At 41.0% G+C, this 26,051-nt stretch overlaps 1 protein-coding gene across 1 annotated transcript in view; it reads left to right on the top strand.

The window, feature by feature from the left end:
- The window catches only part of LOC124624573 (acid sphingomyelinase-like phosphodiesterase 3a), a 1,195,211-nt gene that overhangs the window by 1,090,795 nt on the left and 78,365 nt on the right, over positions 1-26,051 (top strand). The window contains exon 5 of the mRNA XM_047149115.1: positions 20,585-20,744. Coding sequence (XP_047005071.1) covers positions 20,585-20,744 — 160 coding nt within the window. The remainder of the gene's footprint in view (positions 1-20,584; positions 20,745-26,051) is intronic.

The raw sequence follows: 26,051 nt of genomic DNA, 5'->3' as shown, positions 1-26,051 counted from the left end.
TCTAGGCAGTAATATAACATGACGGACGGAGCAAGGAGGACATCAAAAGCAGACTAGCAACGGGGAAAATGGCAATCTTGGCCAATAGAAGTCTGCTAGGCCTTAATTTCAGAAAGAATTTCAGAGAATGTATATTTGGAGCACGGAATTGTGTGGTAGTGAAACATGGACTGGGGGAAAAGCGGAACAGAAAAGAGTTGAAGCATTTGAGATGTGGTGCTACAGACAAATATTGAAAATTAGGCAGACAGATAAAGCATGGAATGAGGAGGTTCTGAGGAGAAGCTGAGGGGAAACAAATATGTAGGAAACAATGACAAGGAATGATTTCTATGGTACTAGAGGGAGCTGTAGTGAGCAAAAACTGTAGAGGAAGACGGAAATAGGAATACATTCAGCAAATTGAGAACTAAGGCTGCAAGTGCTACTCTGAGATGGTGAGGTTGGCCCACAGGATGAATTGGTGGCGGCCGCATCAAACCAACCAGAGGACTTATGACTGGAAGAAAACTTCTAGCAATCGATTTATTAGTGTCTCGTATGTATTAATACTGACTGCATCAACACTGCGTGTTATGCCCTTATGCAGCCTCGCCCTTAAAAGCAATATAGCTTTCCTGATAGCCTTCATATTTCGAGATCGAACATCGCCTTACGACTATTTTTTTTAAAATTAACCGGGAGATGGAAGTGAGTTGTGCTACCTCTTGAGTTCCTATTTTCTGCTTACGACACTTTCGGCCTGTGACTGTAAATGAAAGCTATCGTGACAGTATTATTTATACGGAGTGTTTTCGTTCAAGTAGCATCGTATAAAAGTCACTACCATTGAAAAACGTTCACCACTAACGCAGTTTATGTGGAAACACTGCTACTCGTTGACACAGCGACCGTCTTCACAGATTGTTCGTGTTCAACACTGAATCTCATGCTGCTATTTCACTACGTATTGTAGGATCTCTAAGTTCAGCGAGCACGTTCTGAAGCAAACGTGCTGTTTGACCGAAACTTTCCGATTTCTACTGGCGGAGCACCATCAGTAACTTACGAGAAGCAAATCTGTTATTTATTATACATCATACTAGATCAAATTATTGTAGCTGTCATAATGAATAAGACAAATATTTTGTATTTGTTTCTATTTTTAGGGTTCCGCAAATCAGTCGCTAAGACGGAAACACTACAGTATCTATTCGTTGTCGGCCTGTTAGACTGTTAAAAACCATTTTTCTCACTAATGGGAAGACGTATCAAGTTGAAGTTTATGTCTCATACTAAGGTCTAAGGCTCCTACGTGGCGTAAAATCTTGAAACTTGTAAGTCATTGTAATCAAAAGATATGGCCATTTATGCGACATATTTTGGCACTCACAAAGTTATTAATCAAAATCATCAGGGCACTTCCCGTTGGCCAAGAATCATGAAATTTGGCAAAAACAAATATTACACACTACAACCAAAGGAAATAAATCCAAAAGTTGTTGATTTGTAATTATTGGATATGAAAAACCTATTTCGTAGCTATTTATTATCAAACTGTCTTTCTGTTCGTCCATCTATTTCGACTCCTTTTCTCACCAACTGCTAAAAATATAAATCTGAAATGTATGTCACTGAAGAAGGTTTAGTTTGCTTGAGTGTGTAAAAAACTTAGGCTTCACGGTCTATGAAATCAAAAGAGATGACCGTCTATGTCACCTATTTTGTCATCTTGACAGAACAGATGTCGATAACAGGCAAAAGTCATCGGATTTCTGAGAGTTTCCTATATACTTTGTCTTTGTAGACAGTTCATCAATTCCATTGCCCGTTATCGACACTAATACTGACAAGGTACCGGTCGTAGGGATTCAAGGTCTTTAATGAAGGTTTTAATTTCAAGCTCGAATCTAGGCAACAAATGATAAAAGTATCACTTTTATAATTATTCAGCTACGGCCCCAATAGGACCATGCGAGGTACAATCAATGTCGCTTTTGATGGTTGGCCTTCCTTTGTGTCCAAATTTGTTTCATTCTTTCATGATGAAGCCTCTTACTTTCATCGGATCCCTGTGTTCCAGTCCGTTTTCTAATTTCCCTCTGACCAATATTCCAACCTAATACCTTTCGCTTGAATGTTTTTCTGTCTCTAACGCCTGCCTGATCTATACCGGCTACCTTAAGATCCTGCTTACTCGCAGCGATCCTTTCAATTGGCTCAGTTTTGGCCTTGCTTTTGTCTTCGTGGAATTCTACTATTTATTTTCTCAGCTTAGGAGGTGCCATTCTTTTAACATACCAAAAAATTTACGTCTTCCATTTTCTTTTGTCACCACGTACGCCTGCGTATTCCTCTATTTTCTTATTACTTCTTAGCCTACAAGTCTCTCCATCAGTAATTTTAGGGTGTAATATTATCCTTATCATCTCTCTTTCTTTCTTTCTTTCTTTTGAATTTCTTCAATATCTCTCTTTCTGTTTAAAACTAAAGGACATTCTGGTTTGATTACTGTACTGTGATGCTTAGTTTTGCTGAATTTAGAATGTGATGTTTTGTTGTAAATATTTTGCGTTAATGAGAAAGAAGTTGCCTCTTTTTTGACAGCGAACTTCTTTTGTAGATTTTTCCAGACCGTTTTTCACAATTTTTAAACTACTAATACCTTTTTATTTTTCTATCTTTTGTGTTCAAAAACGTCCGTGCTTGTTTGTTGCATGTCATATATACCGTTTCTTCGAATGATATTTGTAGTCCTACTTTTTCCGTTACTTCCTTAAGAATTTCAGTTTGTATCTGAGCTAGGTAATATCCATAATCAGAATTGCCAGATCATCTGCAAAGGTGAGGCAATATACTCTAATATAAATTCTACCTAACTTCATTGATTGATCTGTATTTTGAGTCGACTTTGCTGTCACCACTCTGCATATACCTTCTCCAAAACACAGTTAAACAGTAATGGGGAGAGTCCATCTCCCCGACTAACACGAGTCTTTACAAGAATGGTGCAGAAATTTCTGCCATGAATTTAAGTTTAGAGCTAGTGTCAGTTACCGTTTCCTTAATCAGTGTTACAGTTTTATTATCTAGCCCTTGTTCCTTTAAATTTGGAAAAGAGATTCATGATCAATTGAGCTGTAGTCCTTTCTAAATTCCACAGATGTACATCCAGTATTGTTACTAGAAATCTTTTGGTGCCTAAGCATTAATTTTAAATTAAGAATTTGTTCTGGACTGAATCTGTTTGGTCTAAAGCCTGCTTGGTATTCACCAATTTTTAGTTCTAACTGTTCTTGGGCTCGAGCAGGTAAACACTGCGATAGAATATTGTATGTGACCAGGTGAAGAAAGATTCCTCGGTAAGTATTAACATCGGTCCTATCCCATTTTGTACCCAATGAATGAATTAGGGCAGTTTTCCAACACTGAGGTATGTTCTCAGTTTGCCGGATATGTCCTATTAGTCGACAGATCTCCTTTACAGCCTTAGGGCCAGCTGATTATAGTAGTTCTGTAGTCATACGGTCTTCTCCAGCTACTTTATTGGTTTTAAGTCTCTCAATTTGGTTAGTTCATTCGATTCCGTTAGCTTTTTAGAGTTAGTATTGGTTTTATTAGTTTGTTGTGGTTAGAATTTATCCGCTGGTTCTTACAGTTTAATAGTTTTTCAAAATACTTAGCAAGTACCCTACAATTTTCCTGTATACTATGAGCCAAACTCCCATTTTCATTTTTGAAGCAAGGACTTTCAGGTTGGTAACCTGTTAGTTTTGTTTTGAGTGTCTTATAAAAGTTTCTTATATTGTCCTTTAGGAAGTCTTTTTCGATTTTTAAAAATCGGACATTTTCGTAGTTCCTTTTGGTCTGTCGGGTTAATGTAGATGTTTCTTTTCTCACAGTGAGAAAGGTGTTGTATGTATTTTCAGTTTTGTTACAGTTCGAATTTTTGAGTGCCTCGTGCCTAGATTATATTGCAATTTCACAATCCGCATTTCACTAAGGGTGTTTTTGTTTCTTTCGAAACATAATTAAATTTTGTGCGGTTTTGATGAAGTTTTCTGGTAGGATTTGCCGATTGTTGTACTGTTTTTGGATCAAGATAGCTTGTTAGAGCTGGAGTTATTTTAGCAGTGTCAACTTTTGGGATAACATGTTTTGTTTTGAAGGGATCTTGAGGTTGAAATTTTATTTTTATTCGCGTTGATTAATTGTCAGAATCAGTACTAGCCCCTTTTCTAGCATGTGTGTTTGAAATTTCTTTGTAGTCAGGATATGAAATTGCTACATGATCGATCTGAAATTTCCCAATTGGGTGCGTGCCAGGTTTTTGGTTTAGCAGGGTTCTTTTTAAAATGTCTTGAGATGCTTTTTAGGCTGAAATTTTTGTACGTTTAAACAAGTATTTGGTCATTTTGGTTTGTCCACACACCGTTTTCTGATATTTTTTCTCGTTGCCTATTTCAGCAATAAAATCATCCATTAAAATTGTAACATGGTTTGAGGGAATTTTCGAGATGACGCTTTCTAACGTTTCCAAAGATTCATTTACTTCTGCAGGTTTTTTAAGGGTATCCTGATTTACTTTCATATCGGCATTAATGAAAGGGTATGCTTTGATTGCGCATTTAAAATCAATTGTCATTAGTCTATTATTAATGGGTTTTACCTCTGTTATTGAATTTAAAATATTTTGGAGAATAGAATCACGACTGGAAAAATTACTAAACGAATAAGATGGATGAAAAATTGTGCAGACAAAAAATAAATGAATCCCTCTAAATAAATTACAAACTGTACTACTTTTCTAAAAAAACAAAATTGGGTAAGTGATGTAGGATTTTTAAAAAGAAGGTAATTGCCGAAATCCGAGTTGTTATTGTCCTTCATTCGTTTATTTCGAGAGGCAAAATTTGGATCTTCAGTTCTATTCATGTACCTCCCAATTTTTGAAGTTTACTTGTTGGCAAAAGAGTTTGCATATTGAGTGTGCCAAAATATGTATTTGTTTTACTTTTAAATTGGCCAGAGGACCTCGAATTCGTCTGTTGAATCATATTGCAATTTAACCTGGCCCCCCAGAATCCGACACACCACTGAAACCAAATTTAGCAGCTGTGTCGAACTCCATAGACAAGACTGCAGAATTTGGCAGTCTACATTCCCTTCCAATTGATGATAACTAAATTTGACAGTCTTCTTTGACCTCTACTTGACAATAAGCATAGTTTAATCGTTTTGTTGTCGTTTATCAATAGTCTGTCCACAAGATACAGTTGTCATTGACATTGTCATAAATATCGTTAAAGTTATTTTAATGTTTGGGTAAGGATGTTTTAACATAAACTTTGATAAAACCTTCAAAAGATCCACATGGAAACCTCGGGTCACTGCTGTTTCTCAATTCTTTCACCTGGACCTTACAGCAAGTTATTTCGTTTACTAACTCCACTCTGTATGATTAAATAATGATGGCGTCCTCTTGGGTAAAATATTCCGGAGGTAAAATAGTGCCCCATTCGGATCTCCGGGCGGGGACTACTCAGGAGGACGTCGTTATCAGGAGAAAGAAAACTGGTGTTCTACGGATCGGAGCGTGGAATGTCAGATCCCTTAATCGGGCAGGTAGGTTAGAAAATTTAAAAAGGGAAATGGATAGGTTAAAGTTAGACATAGTGGGAATTAGTGAAGTTCGGTGGCAGGAGGAACAAGACTTTTGGTCAGTTGATTACAGGGTTATAAATACAAAATCAAATAGGGGTAATGCAGGAGTAGGTTTAATAATGAATAAAAAATAGGAGTGCGGGTTAGCTACTACAAACAGCATAGTGAACGCATTATTGTGGCTAAGATAGACACAAAGCCCATGCCTACTACAGTAGTTCAAGTTTATATGCCAACTAGCTCTGCAGATGATGAAGAAGTAGATGAAATGTATGACGAGATAAAAGAAATTATTCAGGTAGTGAAGGGAGACGAAAATTTAATAGTCATGGGTGGCTGGAATTCGTCAGTAGGAAAAGGGAGAGAAGGAAACATAGTAGGTGAATATGGATTGGGGGGAAGGAATGAAAGAGGAAGCCGCCTTGTAGAATTTTGCACAGAGCATAACTTAATCACAGCTAACACTTGGTTCAAGAATCATAAAAGAAGGTTGTATACCTGGTAGACTCCTGGAGATACTAAAAGGTATCAGATAGATTATATAATGGTAAGCCAGAGATTAAGGAACCAGGTTTTAAATTGTAAGACATTTCCTGGGGCAGATGTGGATTCTGACCACAATCCATTGGTTATGAACTGCAGATTGAAACTGAAGAAACTGCAAAAAGGTAGGAATTTAAGGAGATGGGACCTGGATAAACTGAAAGAACCAGAGGTTGTAGAGAGTTTCAGGGAGAGCATAAGGGAACAATTGACAGGAATGGGGGAAAGAAATACAGTACAAGAAGAATGGGTAGCTCTGAGGGATGAAGTGGTGAAGGCAGCAGACGATCAAGTAGGTAAAAAGACGAGGGCTAATAGAAATCCTTGGGTAACAGAAGAAATATTGAATTTAATTGATGAAAGGAGAAAATATAAAAATGCACTAAACAAAGTAGGCAAAAAGGAATACAATCGTCTCAAAAATGATATCGACAGGAGGTGCAAAATGGCTAAGCAGGAGGGCTAGAGGACAAGTGTAAGGATGTAGAGCCTTGTCTCACTAGGGGTAAGATTGATACTCCCTATAGGAAAATTAAAGAGACCTTTGGAGAGAAGAGAACCACTTTTATGAATATCAAGAGCTCAGATGGCAACCCAGTTCTAAGCAAAGAAGGGAAGGCAGATAGGTGGAAGGAGTATATAGAGGGTTTATACAAGGGCGATGTACTTGAGGACAATATTATGGAAAAGGAAGAGGATGTCGATGAAGACGAAATGGGAGATAAGATACTGCGTGAAGATTTTGACAGAGCACTGAAAAACCTGAGTCGAAACAAGGCCCCAGGAGTAGACAACATTCCATGAGAACTACTGATGGCCTCGGGAGAGCCAGTCATGACAAAACTCTACCATCTGGTGAGCACGATGTATGAGACAGGGGAAATACCCTCAGACTTCCAGAAGAATATAATAATTCCAATCCCAAAGAAAGCAGGTGTTGACAGATGTGAAAATTACCGAACTATCAGTTTAATAAGTCACAGCTGCAAAATACTAACGCGAATTCTTTACAGACGAATGGAAAAACTGGTAGAAGAGGACCTCGGGGAAGATCAGTTTGGATTCCGTAGAAATGTTGGAACACGTGAGGCAATACTAACCTTACGACTTATCTTAAAAGAAAGATTAAGAAAAGGCAAACCTACGTTTCTAGCATTTGTAGACTTAGAGAAAGCTTTTGACAATGTTAACTGGAATGCTCTCTTTCAAATTCTGAAGGAGGCAAGGGTAAAATACAGGGAGCGAAAGGCTATTTACAATTTGTACAGAAACCAGATGGCAGTTATAAGAGTCGAGGGGCATGAAATGGAAGCAGTGGTTGGGAAAGGAGTGAGACAGGGTTGTAGCCTCTCCCCGAAGTTATTCAATCTGTATATTGAGCAAGCAGTAAAGGAAACAAAAGATAAATTCTGAGTAGGTGATAAAATTCATGGAGAAGAAGTAAAAACTTTGAGGTTCGCCGATGACATTGTAATTCTGTCAGAGACAGCAAAGGACTTGAAAGAGCAGTTGAACGGAATGGACAGTGTCTTGATTGGAGGATATAAGATGAACATCAACAAAAGCAAAACGAGGATAATGGAATGTAGTCTAATTAAGTCGGGTGATGCTGAGGGAATTAGATTAGGAATTGAGACTCTTAAAGTAGTAAAGGAGTTTTGCTATTTAGGGAGTAAAATAACTGATGATGGTCGAAGTAGAGAGGATATAAAATGTAGACTGGCAATGGCAAGGAAAGCGTTTCTGAAGAAGAGAAATTTGTTAACATCGAGTATAGATTTAAGTGTCAGGAAGTCGTTTCTGAAAGTATTTGTATGGAGTGTAGCCATGTATGGAAGTGAAACATGGACGATAACTAGCTTGGACAAGAAGAGAATAGAAGCTTTCGAAATGTGGTGCTACAGAAGAATGCTGAAGATGAGGTGGGTAGATCACATAACTAATGAGGAGGTATTGAACAGGATTGGGGAGAAGAGAAGTTTGTGGCACAACTTGACTAGAAGAAGGGATCGGTTGGTAGGACATGTTTTGAGGCATCAAGGGATCACAAATTTAGCATTGGAGGGCACCATGGAGAGTAAAAATCGTAGAGGGAGACCAAGAGATGAATACACTAAGCAGATTCAGCAGGATGTAGGTTGCAGTAGGTACTGGAAGATGAAGAAGCTTGCACAGGATAGAGTAGCATGGAGAGCTGCATCAAACCAGTCTCAGGACTGAAGACCACAACAACAACAACTCCACTCTGACAATATCTCTGCTACACTTTTCACATTCTTCAAAATTTCTTTACCCAAAAGTTACGAAAGGTGAAATGTTGCAGTGTGCGAGGGACCTCTTTCCTACATAGCTATTATTTACCAAATACTTTGAAAGACTCTTGCTCGATTACTTTCTAACTGCAAATCAAGTATGGCTCCCATTTAGCCATCTCTTAAGTCATTCTCTTCAACTTTCAGAACCTATCAGCAGCATAACCTCTTTTAACGTGTGTGTAGTCAAGGAAGGTCAATTATACCTTCACGAAATCAGGTCATGAAATTTTTAGAAGTAGCTCTTATCTTAAATTCAGTCAGATATTAATTTATTGCTCCCTTTTTTCCCTTTACGAAGTGATAGCACCAACTATTCTTGAATGTGTTTAGAAAACCATAGTCGGATAGCGTTACAAATTATTTTGTTAGTATTTTATATAAAACGAGCACGTATTCAGGGTGTCTTTTCTGAAGACATATTTTATGTACTCATATTATTACAAAATAAAATGGTTGTAGGGTTAGAAGTGCGAGATCGAAAATGAGTCGTGCACCAGAATGCTATTACAGACAGTTGTACAGTAATGTGTCATATTTTTAGTTTATTTACAAGTTTTGTTTTATGTTTCTTATTGTTCAGAATCTATTAACGTATGTATTCACATTCAGACATGTATGGCACAAATAAATAAACATTTATTAATAAATATTCTTCATTTCTTATATTTGTCACAAAGAGATATAGACTCGTTGCCTTGAGTTATGTATCTTCTAAAGTAGGAAGGAAAGTTAGACTTTAGCATCTCTCCGATGATGAGGTGATCAGAAACGGACACAAGCTAGGACTAGTGAGGAATGGGGACAGAATTCTCTCGTATCTGTTCGAAGAAACTATTCGCATACATGCCTTGATCAATTTACATAATCCTAAACTTGCATGTCTTGATGGAGATTTGAACCACCACCATTCCGAATACGAAACTAGGGCGCTGATCACTGTGCCATCTTGCTCTCTGATTTCCTTCTAAATACTGTACATCCTTTGTTTGGACTGTGCTAAATACTAAGCCATGAACGGCCCTCTAGAGGAAACCATGAGGCATTAGCTAGATACCATCTTTTGTGTCACTCCAACAGCTATCGTTACATCACACAAATATTTGTATTGAACTAACACCAAAACCAAACACCACCAAAATCTGCTGCAAATGGTTTTCTTCTCGAAGTTTGACATAATTTTCAGCTATTGTCAACAGTTTGAAATAGGGAGTTTGAAAAGCTACTTGAGGAAACTTTTTATTAGGTTTATAGTTTGTTGTCATTGAGCCAATTCACCGTAGAGTTGGTTGTCTGGACCATGCGCCTGCTTTCTTTTTCTTTTTTGTGTTTACAGAATAGCAACGGCCGAATAGTACACAGAAGTAACTATTCAACTTTTTCTAAAAACTGAAGTTACAGATCTGTGACGTCCTTCTGATTACGCGTATAAAGACCGACACAAATGGAAAGATTTGTTGAAAGAATCTTGAGGAAATATTGGTGTACTACTTGTAAAATTAAAAAAAAGTGAACTAGTATGAAAATGCAGTACAGTCTTGAGCATTCTAAAATGTTAAAACGGAGAAGCCAGTCCGGCACGAGTGATATCTACACTCCAATACATTAAGTTTTTACAAGAGGTGAACAAGTCAGGCAGAATAGCATTTATAATTCTAGCCTTCCTGCCACAAGGTGGAATATCACGACAAAAGTCACAAGGCAGCGTCGTATAAATAATATTGGCTAAAAATCGGTTTTCCTACTTATAAAAGAGATTAACATGGTTTGCATACATAACACGTACTTGGGCTGCTTCCTGTGCAAAGGAAAACTGGTAAACGTGTCGGATCCAATGCTGCCTATGGGAAGAAGATTAAGTAAAATCTGATACACTTAAAAGGACTAGAGCTCTAAGGACTTCTTTCAGAAGTTCAAAGCAATTTGCAAATTCGTGCCTTATCTTCTTAATAAATAAAGCTGTACGGCTTTTGATCGGGTGATTGTAATTACGTCTATTTTTCCCTAGATATTTACTTATTTCTCTTGCCATTTCACTTCGCCAACATCCGATAAAAAGTAGCTTGCAGATTCATTCCTCATATTAATATCTGAAACTGTAAGTGTTTTCTTCGGAAGTTTTTAATTACCGATGTCTTTTCACTCGAAAATTTATTTATACATACCTGTATTTCTCTTGCCATTTCGTTTCACCAACATCCGACAAAAAGTAGCTTGCAAAGTCATGCATTACATTTTTTGCGGTTCTTCCGTCGTTGCGTCCCTTTCTCTGAAAATATTTATTTTATGGAGACTTCTTCAAACTACCATCTGCAACCGTGCCTGTCCTCCACATCAAAACTTCCAAGTGGTGAGTTAACTATGCCACTTTCCTCATTCCTTCTAAGAAAATTATGTTAAGACATAGCTGCGATTGTCATTAACGAGCGTTTTTTAGGACTTAGCTACGTAGTTGTTAGAAAAAAAAGCGCCGACTTCCTGTGTTTAGGAAAGTTTGAAAGTGTTGTCAACATTTTGCAAACAGTTGACAACTGTTATTGAAATATCTTGTACGTGTGTTTCAGTGTGACTTATAATACAAAATTTGCAAGATTTCCAAACTTCTAATAGTTGTGTTTTTGTTTGTTGGCATTGGTCTTCAGTGTGCCTATGTGGGACACGTCGATTTGGGGATGGCTGTAGATTTTAAGAAAATGATAAAATGTGCTTGTAAATATATGTAAAATGCAAGTCATTCGCGCCTATATTATTTAGTGTAACAGTAAAGCATCTTCTAAGAAAACTATAAGCGGAGACGTTTCCCTGTATATCCGTATCGAATGCTTTATAATATTAGCGGACCTATACTTACATTCCAGACATTGTAGTTCATGATATTGACGCACATATTGCATATCGTTAGAATGGTGCAAGGATTATCGACGTTCTGCTGTCGCCATCAATCAGTGACCGTCACTGACGAACTATGACGTAGTTAAATAGAATGAACACAGTAAGGAGAGTCAGTAGTTAAGACGAGATCGACGCAGTTGATAATCTTCGAATTCGTTCACAAAACCCAAAATTTCATTGACAGGACCTTATACCAGAACCTTCATTCGTTAAAGAACAAATTTAATTTAGTAAAAGTATAATGAACATTAGGTGTATCTTTTTACCAATAATTTTGATTTCAAATTGGCTGCCAACCCTCTACGAGAAATAGTTTGAGGTTTGACTTTGTCATTAAATAAAGTGTTTCAGGAACATATCCAACCTGTATCAGCTGTCGAGGGACTGTACAAGGGTTACTGAGATCCCTTCCAAAGAATCGCACAAGGACCCTGAAAGCCACACCTAGCTGATGCCATTGACAGCCTAACAACGTAACAAAATATCGTAGCACCGTCCGCGCAAAAAAAGACAAAAAGCTGACATTCGGTGCAGTGGCTGATGGGACGGACCGTAAAAGTATTTCCCATTTTCGATCGTTCCCACAGCCACTGTGCCGAATGTCAACTTGATTGACGCAGACAGTGTAGTTATATCGGAGAACTGATTTATGTTGAACTACCCAGTGGTAATGTACCATAGGTCTTCTGGTTCGATGTAATGGAGAGTTATGTATGTTTGAAGGTATAGACAACGCACTTATAACGAAAGGGAGTAGATGAGGAAAGAGTTTAATAGTAATCCATTAAGGAAAGAAGGAGTTGGTTACTGGGAGTTCGCTCAAAACAAGGAAATGTAAAGTAAATCATCATGATAATACAGTTTCCAGAAAGGAAACTTCTCTCTTGTGTTAATTATAGCCTCCTTTATTTGATTTTGAATTAATAATTTGTGCACTATTAACAATTACTGAAAAGTAAATAACATCTGTTGTTTGTTATAAATCAAACTGAAACCAACGTACAACAGCTTTCACTATGAGTAAGACATAGATTACGTTTTACTTTCCGTTTTTCCAACGTATAAACAATTTGTAACTTATATACTGCAAGCTTTCTTTCTCTCCCTGGCGTTTACAGTGTGTAATACACGTTCCGCTTTTATTAGCTTGTGGCAATTATTTAACGTTGTTTCCGCACGATCTTTCCTACCCCTCATACTTCAAGGTACTCTAAGGAAGGAAAACCGTGTACATCATTTGTCCGAGAATCGACGTAACTTTGTTTCATGTGTGATCGTGTTTTAAGTGTTCATGTGTCGTATCAGGCAGAATTTGAAGTCTAATCTAGCATTTGGATAAATGAGCGCGTAAAAACCGCCTAAAATCACCCTTTTTTTTAAGCTTGCTGGTGTACCAGTCGACAGTCTTCCTCGCAGTTTCTGTCCGGGTTTGTGTCACCTCCGTATGTCGCGAGCTAGTGTGCTGCACTTTAAGCTATACGAGCCCGTGAATTTATTTATTTACTAAAATGAAACATTTACTTAGTTGCGTAAAATAGATTTCATCAATATAGTTACTCAATACTACTGTTTAATATGTAAACTGCCGAAAAAATTCAATATATCTGCAAAGACGAGGTGAATTTTGATCCGATGATGGCAAACGCCACCTGGAGGATAGTGGATGTACGTCCACCAACAGATAGCTTAGCAATATAGCTGCCTCTTAACAGCGAATGCCCATAGCCAGACGGCTCAGTATGCTGCAAACGTCTGAAGCAAGCAGGCAACCACTAAATGGAGACACTCACGTTCTTCCTACTGCCAACTGAGTGAATTTGAAAGGAGTCAAATCATAGCCTTCGGAGTGGCAGGATGGTCCTTTTGGAGAACTACTGCACGAGTGGGACGTGCTGCGTAAGTTTTGCAGTGATTCTGATATCAGTGGTCACTTTAAAATTCTCACACCCATAGGCGAGATGCTGGACGTCCCCGCAGCTCAGACGCCCGTCACGGTCGTCGAATTGTACAACTACCACATCATAGGTAAGAGGGCTTGTGAGCTCAGACATGTCAACGCGAACTGTTGCGAACGGGTTATTAGCAGTGGGACTACGAGAACGCTCGTCTAGCCTGTCTCCCACTTATGCTGCAGTGTCGAAACCTATGGCTCGATTGGTGCCGTCAGAGGATCAGTGGGAAGAAGGAATGGTGCGCCGTGGTCTTCAGCGATGAAAGCAGATTCTGCCTGCACGCTACTGATGGTCCTTCGTGTGTATGACGTCGAGCCGATGGGTGCTGTCTGGTAGAGTGCATTCGTCCAAGACACACAGGTCCCACCACCGGCCTTATGGTCTGGGGTGCGATAAGCTACAAGTCTCATTCTCATTCATCTTTGGTTTTTCTGGCGGGGACACTAACCAGGACTCGGTTCGTGCAGAATGTTGTTAGACCCGTCCTTTAGACGGTCTTATAAGAGGAAACTGATGTGTTGTTCCAACAGGATATGCTCTCCCACACATGGCCCGTGAATGTCAACTTGTTCTGCTAGATATGCAGCACCTTCCCTGGCTAGCACTTGTGTCCAATCAAACATGTGTGAGTGAGGTATGGCGACTCGAGAAGACACTCGGGGTACTCGTCAACCCTCTTACAGAAATGAGTGAAGAGGTTGAGCAGGCGTGGCATAACTTGTCCCAGACCAGTATTCGCCATCTGAAGGGCAGAGTCAGCGCCTGTACTGCCACCAATGAACGTTAGACCACTTCTTAATAAGGGCGTTTCAGCATGGGTTGACACCTGGTACCTCAGAATCAGTCCCACTATTGATCTGTAAATACAAAAGTTTCATGTACTCCTTAAGCACTGCTGAAACAATAAATCGCATATCAGTTGGAGAGAGATGTAATAATTACCGTCCGGCACTGTATATACACTGCGCAATACAATTACAAGCTCACATTTCGAAACTCCGTAATTATATCCCATTGCGACGCAGCAGTTCTGTAATGGTGCAAAATATCGGCGCCCTTCGACGTCACTTTCAGCCTCGGCGACGCTTCAAACATTACGGTGTCGACAGATGCGGTAAAAAGCCAGAGCTCAGAGATCCACGTGGGGTGTAAGGTGCAAATGGTGCAAATGGCTCTGAGCACTATGGGACTTAACATCTGTGGTAATCAGTCCCATAGAACTTAGAACTACTTAAACCTAACTAACCTAAGGACATCACACACATCCATGCCCGAGGCAGGATTCGAAACTGCGACCGTAGCAGGGGGTGTAAGGCCGGTTAATTATGCCACCATATTGATGGCACCATATTCCACCATAATTCTGGCCAATGCCACCTTGGATGTGTCATGGAGGGGGGGGGGGAGGGGGTGACGAAACTCCCATCGCGTGTCTATTGCCCACATTTCTTTGACACCCCTGAAGTGGAGGTTAAAACTGCGACGCGCAGGTTTGAAAGCACGCAGTTTCTGCTTGGGTTGCAGAGAAAAACATTTCAGACACACGGCCGCTCAGGATCGACAAGAAAAGGCCTCAGGGGTTGGCTTGAAGGTCGTCAGTGAAACCACCCCTTTCAAATGGATGAAATGGCTCTGAGCACTATGGGACTTAACTGCTGTGGTCATCAGTCCTCTAGAACTTAGAACTACTTAAACCTAAACTAACGACATCACACACATCCGTGCCCGAAGCAGGATTCGAACCAGCGACCGTAGCGGTCGCGCAGGTCCACACCGTAGCGCCTAGAGCCGCTCGGCCACGCCGGTCGGCCCACCCCTTTCCTTGGGGCGTTGATTCCCACACATTTCTCTGGTGAAAACGACAGTTCACAGTGAGATGAGCCTCAGGACGACATTCTTGACAATTTTTGACGTTGTCGACACCTCCTGGATGCTTCCATTCATCTCTATGTGTACCGTGGGCCAGCAGCCCCACTGAACGTGGTAGCCCCACTTTGGAGTACAGAGCGGCCGAAACTTTTGCGCTGGTATGAGAGATGGACTCTTTAGGGATCATTCAAAACTATTCGACGAAATCTGAACATTATGTGAAGCAGGAAATGGTGTTTTCGCTCTTTCAGTCCCACTGTGGCGCGATCACGGAGGGGTGTGACAGCGACAGATGCGTGAATACAGCGCTTAAGTGTCCCTCTAAGACTCCCCCAGAACCGACCCTAATTGGGCAACACTGATTCCTCACTGCCACCAACAGGTTTTAGTGGTAGCCGGGACTCCGAGTTGTATCTGTACATACGTTTTCAACGTGCTCAGCGATGATGAACGGTTGGAACAGGGATGTCACCGAACTGGTTGGTCTCAGAGGGACCCTTTGCCACTTAATTCACTCATGTGTCACTGCCATATCACCCTGCGATCACGTCACAGGAGGGGGCGCTAAAGGAAGGATGAAGAAGCATAAAAATGTATTTCTGCTTCGGTTCACGCTCAAGATTCCTCGAATGGTTACAAAGGTCCCATGTGTTGTCATTCTAAATGTCATAACAAAAACTTATGTCACGCTACATTCTAAGGTCTGATTTCACGTTCAATGTGACCGCAGCAATGAGATGTCCTTGAAAAGGGATGAGGGGGTGTGGGGGTGGGTGTGGGAGGAACGTCACTAGTGGCAAAATGCGTGAAAAATGTGGTCCCGCTGCTCCTCGCATTGCGAACTATCGTTTTCAACAACTAAATGTGCGGGAACTAACATCCCAAATAAAGGGGTGGTTTCATTCATGCACCTCATTCTACCCCCTGAGAGCTTATCTGCCTATCCTGGGTGACTGTGTGTCTCATATGTTTCCTCAGCCGCCCACAGTAAAACCACGTGATTTAAACCCCAAAGTAAAGGGGTGAAATGTGGATAAGAGGAGGCATGTGAACTTCCCATCCTGTGACACGTTCACGGTGTGGTTGAGCGGAACTGTGATGAACTTTGTTGCCATTGTGACATCACTAACAGATCTTACACCTTGCATGTAGATCTGAGTTTGAAGCCTCGCCCTGACTGACGGTACCGTCTCAGAAAGCCTCGCTTTTGTACCATTAGGGAGGAAGGCTGTAGAGACCTTTAAGCAAAATTTCAAACTTAAATGTGTCGCATAAATACATGGTTTCGAAATGTGGTCCTGGAATTGTGTCGCACAGTGTACATGCAGAGTCTGTCATCTGCAGTAGTTAGACTGTAGAGGTGGCGTCCAAGTGGAGGTCAGAAAGCAGGAACACAGTTCAGAGCTTACGTATTCAAATGTGGAACACCCAATAAAACCGTCTGTAACGGAATGGAAAGTGAGGATACAGAGTGACAATAGTCATTGGGATGAATACATGAATGCAGTTTGTAGGAAACAGGCTAAAATTCTTCCCGAGTGAAAAGCCTAGAAATTCATCCAGTAAAAATCATATAGCAAATCTGTCAAAGAAAGGGAACGGTATCGCCTTACAAAGTCTCATTTAGCTGCAGAAAATCTCCACAAGAAGGTTAAATAGAAACCCAGAGGCAAGAAGAGACGTACGTAAGATCAGGACAAAGATTAGTATATGGCAGATTTAAAGATACTGTAACTGAAATAAAATTTCCTATTCCATTTCCTGGAACTTTTTTCTAGCCTCATTTATCTTTTCTCTTTAGCTTTTCTTTTTAGCTTTCTACCTATGTCATAAATAATGTCATGAACTTCGTTATTTTAAAACTTTTAGCTAAATCAGTGTCATTATTAAAATGTGTTTCTAGGTTACGGTTTTACTATGTTGTTTTTAAAATAATGTCAGCTTTTTAACAAATAGAGTAAATGCGCGAGGGAAAAAATTCATTTTTCTACTGTTAATAACAATGAGAAAAGGTATACTGAAAATGGTCAAATTAGCATGGCGGATGTAGAATGTCCCTTGTCGCCTTAAACCTGAAGAGAAAAATATTGCAGGGAGGTAGTTTTACGCGGGAGTGGTAGTGGGGGGTGGGAGGCACGTCTGTGGTAGTTGTTCCAGATCTGTGTGGATCTGATCAAGACTGTCACCAGGACTGCCGTTATTACCCAGGTACCGCTGAGGATGCTCTGCTCTTCTTCTACTAGGTTTAACGTAATACCTGTGTCTGATCGACTATACTGAGTTGCACGTAATTTCTCATTACGTTGACGACCAATTATATGGATAATTCAGCGCATCTAAATGACAATAGGTCACCGTCACAAACTTCTGGTTCTTGGCATAAAAACGCGTTAATAATCTACTGACTGTCAGCTGTTGGGAGGGCTGAAATACAAAAATGAAAACCATTAGAAAAATAGCCAAGTAAAAATCAAATAGCATGTAATCATGATGTGTCCTGGATGAACCTGTTTAGGATTACGTAAATATAATTAGTATTTGTCTGGGAATTTTATGATGAATTTTTTTCGACGTTTTGATTGATAGTAATTTGAACGTCGTCTCTTAAGCCAAACAAATTATCAGGATCAAGGAATTTTGACCTCGTTCTTCGTAAAATTCGTCAGCTGCATCAGAAGGATTTCCTAAAAAGTATTAAAATTAAGATGAGCAGTCCCGAGTTCGAGTCTCGGTCCGGCACACAGTTTTAATCTGCCAGGAAGTTTCATATCAGCGCTCACTTCGTTGTAGAGTGAAAATTTCGTTCTGTAAACATCCTCCAGGCTGCGGCTTAGCCATGTGTCCGCAACGTCCTTTATTCCGCTAGTGCTAGTTCTGCAAGGTCTGCAGGAGAGCTTCAGTGAAGTTTGGAACGTGGGAGACGAGGTACTGGCAGAATTGAAGCTGTGAATACGAGCTGTGAGTCATGCTTGGGTAGCTGAGTTGGTAAAGCACTTGATCGTGGAAGGCAAGGGTCCAGAGTTCGAGTCTCGCTCCAGCACGCGGTTTTAATCTACCACGAAGTTTCAAGAAGAGCAGTGTTCTCATACAAGCATTTGCAGGATGTATTGATGGTAGGTTCTCCGTCACTAATCAGTTTATGCCACTGCTGAATGAAACTGGTTTGACTGTCGAGAGAGCAACACGTGAAGCCGTCATTGACTACCGTACTATTGTGAAATGATTCTTCAGAAAAGCGAAAAAAATTATTTGTATGTTCACCCCTGTAACAGATAGTCTGCGGTACTTCAACGGTTTACTTACTAGTAAAATTAAATTCCCCAGCCGTCGTGTTGATGTTACATTGCAACCAATTTTGATTACTCTGTACACTATGTTCAGGCTATAACTGAAGCTGAGGGGGAGAACTGCAGCCGTATGTAGGATCGCATCAATGGCTAACATTTGTGAACTGGCTTCCATAGAAAACCATAAAATCAACGTTGTGGTTCCTGCCATCAACTGGCTATACTGATTGTTGTGGCCACAACATCGCTTTTTACAAAAAAAAAAAGGTTCAAATGGCTCTGAGCACTATGGGACTTAACTTCTGAGGTCATCAGACCGTAGCGGTCTCATAGATGTTGGCCACTGACGAAATCGTGTTATTGATTGCAGTTTGCCCCCTCAGCGTCAGTTAAGGCCTGAAGATGGCGTATCAGGTTACGGAAATTGATTGCAATATAATAAAATAACATCAAAGCGACAGCTGTACATGTCCCATTTTGCTACGTAAAGATGGTGGTGGTGGTTGTTGGGATGTTTAAGGGGGACGAAACAGCTAAGGTCATCAGTCCCCCAGCTACGTAAAGAAATTCAGGTTGTGTGCAAAGGGTGTTAGTAGCACCAAAGTTAGGTGTCCAGTCACACGGGGAGAGTGAGTCAAGAACTGAAATGAAGGTGTAAAAATATTTAACTTCGTTTCCAAATTTTCCTTTACAAAGGAAAACCCAAGAGAAATGCTCCGATTTAATCCTCTATTAGCGAAAAGACGAATGAAGTGAGTCTTAGTATTAGTCGTGTAGAGGAGCAGCTGAAATCGTTAGAATTGAAGTATGGCCTGATGGAATCCCAACAAGCTTCTAAACTGAGGTAGCCCCTCTTCTAAGTACAATGTACCGCAGAAACCTCAGTTAGGAAACCGTGCCCAGTATTTGGAAGAAAGCGTAGGTCACACAGGTCTACAAAAGGGTAGTAGAGGTGAACGACAAATCTGCCGTCCAATATTCTTAACATCGATTTGTCTTGGAATCTTAGAACATACCCCGAACTCAAAAAAATAAGGCGGTAATCTCGAACATAATGACATTCTCCATGACCCCTAGCACTAATTCAGAAATAAACTTACACTTATGTAGGATCAAGGCAGTAAGGTAGATGCAGCATTTCTTGATTTAGAAAACCATTTGACTCAACACCACGTCTATGCTTATTGCCAAAGTACGATCGCGGAAGGTATCATGCGAAATATCTGACTGGAATGAGGATTTTTTAGTAGGGAGCATATTATCTTGGCTATAGATTCATCGTGAGACGTAGAAGTAACTTCGCGTGTGTTCCAATGAAACGTGTTGGTATCCTTGCTGTACATAATGCATATCAATGACCTTGCTGACAGTATTAATGGTAATCTCAGACTTATATAAAATGAAGTAGTGTCGGAAAAGTTGCTGCATAACTATTCAGTCAGATCTTGATAGGATTTCAAAGTGCTGTAAAGATTGTCAGCTTGCTTTATAATTTAAGAAATGTAAAATTGTACACTTCACAAAACGAAAAACGCAGTGTCCTATGACTGTGATATGAATGAGACCCAATTGGAATGTGCCGACTCATACAAAAACCTATGTGCAACATTATGGTATATGAAATGGAATGATCACATGGGTTCAGATGGTGAACTTCAATTCATTCGTTGTAGTCGACGCGGCTGGAAATCCGAGAACGTTTTATTCAGTGTTTCCGCCTGATAACAGTCCAGCCTAAAACTGTCATCATCTCTAGTAATAACACAATATGGACCGATATATTAAAAAGTTGAGATGACTGTCTTTGCCTTATCATCACGTTTATGGTGCATTACCATCTTTGGAAATCAGTTGTGTTCTTGAAAATGGGCTTATAACCCGAAACATAGGTTCTGCAGTAACAATAATAAAATAGTTAAATGGACGTGTTAATTTTACCTACTAACTGTAAGTACCCTCTGAAATCCTAAAAACCAACTATTAGGTCACTGTGTGTGTTCGTTAACAGTACTAAGCCCTCGGTGCATGCTGACGGCGACAGATGAGGCGGTGTAGCTGAGAGGTGTGCGTGCGCTGTGTGTTGCAGACTGCCGGCCGCCGGACGGCGGCCACGTGGGGTCGTCGTCGCGGTCCCCGGGCCGCTTCGGCGACTACGACTGCGACCCGCCGTGGGTGCTGGTGGAGTCCGCGGTGCGCTTCATGCGCACCAGGCAGGGCGACAACATCGAGTTCATCCTGTGGACGGGGTGAGTAGCAGCCACAGAGGACCCCAAGACGGCGCCGTCAGCGGCGTCTGTCGTCACACTGCTTCCTGCAAATCCACAGCTTTCATAAACGATAACCCATTGATGTATGACACAAATAGTCTCGTCCGCAAAAGACATTGATTTTGTGGTAACGGGTTTCGGTAAATTCTTGACCATCTTCAGATTTCATACCATAATGGTAGGTACCATCGTGGTATGAGCTCTGAAGATAGTCGAAAACTGACAGAAACCCGCTCCCACAAAGTAAATGTTTTTAGCGGTAGAGACTGTTTGAGCTAATTTTGAAAGCACTTTTGCCAGAACACTGTTCTCAAAAAGAAATGTTGTGAAAGATTACTGATAACCCTCTCGGTAGGCGGGAAAGTAAAGAATGTTACTGCGGCGACAACATAGTGGGTTGTAACCTTGATTTATTATCAAATGATAATCTCCTGATTTTGTCTGAAAAACGAGGGTAAATGAACGCTTAGCTTCCGCTACCGTCAGAGTGTGGGTCAAGGTTCATTTGTTAAATTCTTGTACGTGATGTACGTTGAAGATGGAAATATGACTTGGGTCTCACCTCGCTTTATTTCCGTGATAGAAAACAGTTTGTAAAAACTATCTGAAGTAATCCCGGCAAACACGAATATACAGACGATCCTGGAACTATATTCGTAGTTCTCTTTACATTGCTGTACTTTATTTACGAAAGTTCTTAACCTACCTTACTTCCTGGGCAAAGTGGACCCACAATGCTGATACAAAATATTATTAACACACACAACGCGTCATTTCGGCAATTAGTCCAAGAAGAAATATAAACTCCCTTGTAAATACCGACTGAGAGCTTTATTGCGTGAATATCTGTTTCGTTCATTTGCGCTGTCCGTGTTTGTCGACGCCCAAAAATTTATACAAACAAGTCTCTCCCACATCGTAGTGTATGAAAACTACGAATAATGCCGCACACAGTCTGTCTGTCTGTCTGTCTCTCTCTCTCTCTCTCTCTCTCTCTCTCTCTTTCTCTCTCTCTCTCTCTCTCTCTCTCTCTCTCTTAGCTGATTTTGTTAAAAGGGCATGAAGCCTCCTTTGATTTTACGCGAATGTATAGTAAAGATTTTAACATCGGTGTGTTGTTGGAGTATGTGCAGTCTCATAAATCGCTTGTTCACATCCTAATTTTCATATGTTCTGTATTCAGAAACTCTCCCCTATACTCTGTTTCTTTCCGTATTTTCTTCTACCTACCATAAGTGTCTGCTCTTCTGATGTTACACCGACATTAATGTATCTATGCAAAACACTCATACAACAGAAAATATAGGCCCCTATCTATACAATACTTGCATATAACGTAGATAACATTGATTAAAGAGAAAGACAAAAAATACATGTATATAAATAAACACGCTACGAATATTCCTTCACACTACCAGTAAACCATTTTAAACTTTTCCTTGTACAACATGTTCAAATTTCCTTCTATGTTCCATTCATCGCCATTCAACGAAGAGGAAACTTGGCATGAGCTTGCTTGCTCTGAAACTTGTCGCCAGTACGTGGTTCTACTCGTCAGAACTTTTTTTCCTCTAAAGGACCGTGTACTTCTGAAGAAGATCGTTTTTCTGGTGTTGAAACCACGGTCAATGGCTGTCAGTAAACCGTTCCACCTGCTGCTGGTTTGCTGAGTTTCCCAGATCATTCATTTACAGACACTGTTAGTGAACAGCGGCTATGTTCAAAATTTTACAATTGTGTCCAGAGCGCGAGCTCTGCGAGCAGATGGATCCTCTTTTTTTTTTCTTTGGTGAAAACATAATAACGAAGTAAGAAACACCTAATTAAATGTCATATCCCTGGTGGTTGAGAAAACACACTTTAAAATGGGACGTATACTTGGACCAGCATGTGGTATATGTAGAAGAAAAAATCTTGAGAGCACTTTCTGTGACAGTGTTAAATGCGTCTCTCACTCGAAATGAACGAATTCGTGATTAGCAAGTGACCAATTCATTTCTAGCGACCCATTTAGCGTTGAAGTAGGAAGTACTCTCAAGTTTACATCACTGTCGCAGGCTTCCTGCGCTGCTTTATATCGCATCTCAGGGTATGTGATGTATGTGACGTGTTCTTGTAGTAACTGGAAGGCGAAGATTATGCTCATTACATGGTAAGAGAAAAAGAAAATTAAGGCGAAAATACAACGATTCATAACGATTATTACGGTTGGAATTTGCATGAAAATGCTATGAGCCTACACGGCCATGTGAATGCACTTTTAGTGACTTTAGTTATGTCTTGACCAGACTTTTATTTTTCTTCAACCTTAAACGTTTCGACTTTGCTCCATTTTCAGAGACTACTAAAAATATTGTAAGTAACTGCCACATTGACTGATGAAGTTATTTCATACGTTGTAACGATGGAAATTGTGACTCTAATCAGAAACAAATCGCAGCGTGTACCAGGAACACAGCGCCGCCCTGCGGTCTAGTCCACTTGGCTTCCAAAACTTTCACTTAGTAGCAGTTTGCACGTGTCTTGAGCTCGAGAATGTTCATGTGATACAGTGTATCTAATGTTTTTATGTGAGTGACATAGCAGTGGTAAGCTAGGAAGACGTTGTAACATATCTCTTGTCAGTGGTGAAATGTATCGTATTTTCATGTCGTCTGTTACCAGTTTTATGTTGTATTGTGCCTTTTGAAAAGACGGAAAGTGGAAACGCGTAAGGTTGATGAAAGATAAAAGTGTTGTCAAGACATAAGCAATTAAAAGACTGTTACGGCAGTATATGAAACTTCATGAAACTTCATTTTTTCTTTTTTTGACTCATTATTCTACTGAGTGTGCATCATGAAAGAAGAAGAAACGTCATTTACACTTATAAAAACTAGAACCAGTGCGATATGCGTACGTAAGAGGGCACATCGCGGAACGTTACTTCGGCCTTCGACTGTGCTCTTCCTCCGGCAGCAGAATCTGTACGCCGCTGGTCATTTTCGTGACGGAGCCGACGCGGCTCCCACAGAGAGGCATAGCGCTTCACTGCGAGCATACGGAGCGTTTCCGATGGGCGAGAACTCTCGGGGTGCAGGTCAGTAAGGAGCAAGTGCTTTCCGGGCGTACTGGAAGCAAATTTCACTGGACGCTGTTTTTTATACAACCGTCGTCATCAGGTGCGTTAATGACAAAAAATTGAAGACAAGGGAAGCAAGATATTCGTGAAATGGCATAAAAGTACATATCAGGGCAGTATGCTAAGTAAAAATAAATTAACATCTACCAAATGGCAACGCTTTACAGCAAAGCCTAGTTGGCAAATCTTAGGTTGAAATCACTGAATTTAGGGAAGGCGAGCTACAAGGAAAGTTATGCACGTATTGTCATGTGTCTGACAACATACAATAAAAGTCACCTTCATAATAAGGTTTCATTTTAAAATAAATGAAAATATAGGTCAAAATTACAATGGCGTAACACAATTCAATACTCACATTTCCGAAACAGCGTAATTATCTCCCAACACGACGCTTAAGTTCGCAAATTGGCTAAAAAACCTCTACAACTTTCCTCTCTGGAGCTGCAAAAGTGTTGCCCCCTGCAACATCACCTTCGGGCTTGGGGACCCTACAAATAGCAAGGTGTCGATGCATATGATGAAAAGGCCAGATCACAGAAGTTCGAGATATAAGGTGGGGGATGGCCGGAGTAGCCGTGCGGTTCTAGGCGCTACAGACTGGAACCGAGCGACCGCTACGGTCGAAGGTTCGAATCCTGCCTCGGGCATAGATGTGTGTGTTGTCCTTAGATTAGTTAGGTTTAATTAGTTCTAAGTTCTAGGCGACTGATGACCTCAGAAGTTAAGTCGCATAGTGCTCAGAGCCATTTGAACCATTTTGTAAGGTGGGTTACTGATGTCGCACTGTCACCTAATTTCGGCATAATTCTCCCCAACGCTACCGTGGAGGCTCTGCACAATGGGAATGTCGCCACATCCCCTGTTATCAAGATGTCTCTCCTTCTTTGACGTCTCTGCGCTAGAGATCACACCCGCGATTCTTATCGTTGAAATCACGAGGTTTCCTTATGGGCGGCCGAGGGAAAAGTTACACATACACATACCATCGCTCGGGAACGACACAAGAAGGTCTCAGGAAGTGCCTTGAAGGGCGCCAATGAAATTACGGCTTTCCTTGGGGCGTTGACTGCCACACATTTCGTAGTTGGAAACGACAGTTCGCAATACAGTCAGCAATAGGACCACTTTCTTGACAAATTTTGCCACTGTTGTGGTTAAAAACGTATCTGTACAGAGCCAACACGTCATGGAGTCCACGTCCCCTGCAGGCTGCCTACGCTTGCCTGAGTGAGGCGATAGGGAATCAGAGAGATGTCACAGGGCTGCCTGCCCACAGGCGCCTAGCATGTCATGACGAGTTGGCTCCGTATAGGTACATTTTTGATGTGCTCAACAAAGATGGGCGGGTGGAACCGGGTGTGGTGTCGAACTGTTTGGTCTTAGATTGTTTGCCATTTCATTCACAAATTTGTAAACTTTGCAACGCCCCCCTTGCCCTCCCCCCCCCCCCCCCCCCCCCTCCCACCTATGACCACTGACTCTGACACAGGAGGGTGCGAAAAAGAAAGGATGAAAAGCACAGCAGCGCTTTTCTGCTTTGCGTCACGTTCAAATTTCGTCCCTAGTGGCTCTGCGCTGCACGAAACAGCAAACATTTTTGTCACGCTACACTTCAGAGTGTTGAGATTACGTTCAGTGGGGTCGCAGCAATGCGATGTCCTCAAAAAGGGACTGAATTGGCCGGATGGTGTCAGCAAGGGCAAAATTTGTCCAGAGCGTGGCCCTATTACTCACTGCACTGCGAATTGCCGTTCCAACTGCGAAACGTATGGCAAACAACGCTCCAAGCAAAGGAGAGATTTCATTGTCACCCTCCATGCGGCCGAGGCCTTTTCGTGTCGATCTTGAGCAAGGCTGTGTTTGGTACGTTCGCCACGGCTACCCATAAGGAAACAGCATAAGTTCAACGCTAGGCGCCGTGAGTCTGACCTGTATCAGAGAGGAGTTAAAACAAGGTGTGAAACGTGGGTAAGAGGGGGTGTGAAAAATCCTCCATTGCGTCCGAGGTGGCTTGTTGCAGAAAATGTGCCGTAAATAACCCACCTCACACTTCATTTGATCTTCTGAGATGATATCTCTTTTTCGCGCTTGTCGCCACGTTGCTGTTCGAAGAGTCATCGAGCCCTAGAGTGATGTGGAAGGGCGCCTAATTTGCACTGTTA

The sequence above is a fragment of the Schistocerca americana genome, chromosome 1 (assembly GCF_021461395.2).
Source record: "Schistocerca americana isolate TAMUIC-IGC-003095 chromosome 1, iqSchAmer2.1, whole genome shotgun sequence".
Classification (NCBI taxonomy): domain Eukaryota; kingdom Metazoa; phylum Arthropoda; class Insecta; order Orthoptera; family Acrididae; genus Schistocerca; species Schistocerca americana.
Note: the sequence above shows the minus strand (reverse complement) of the source record. Positions and strands in the feature narration are given on the sequence as shown.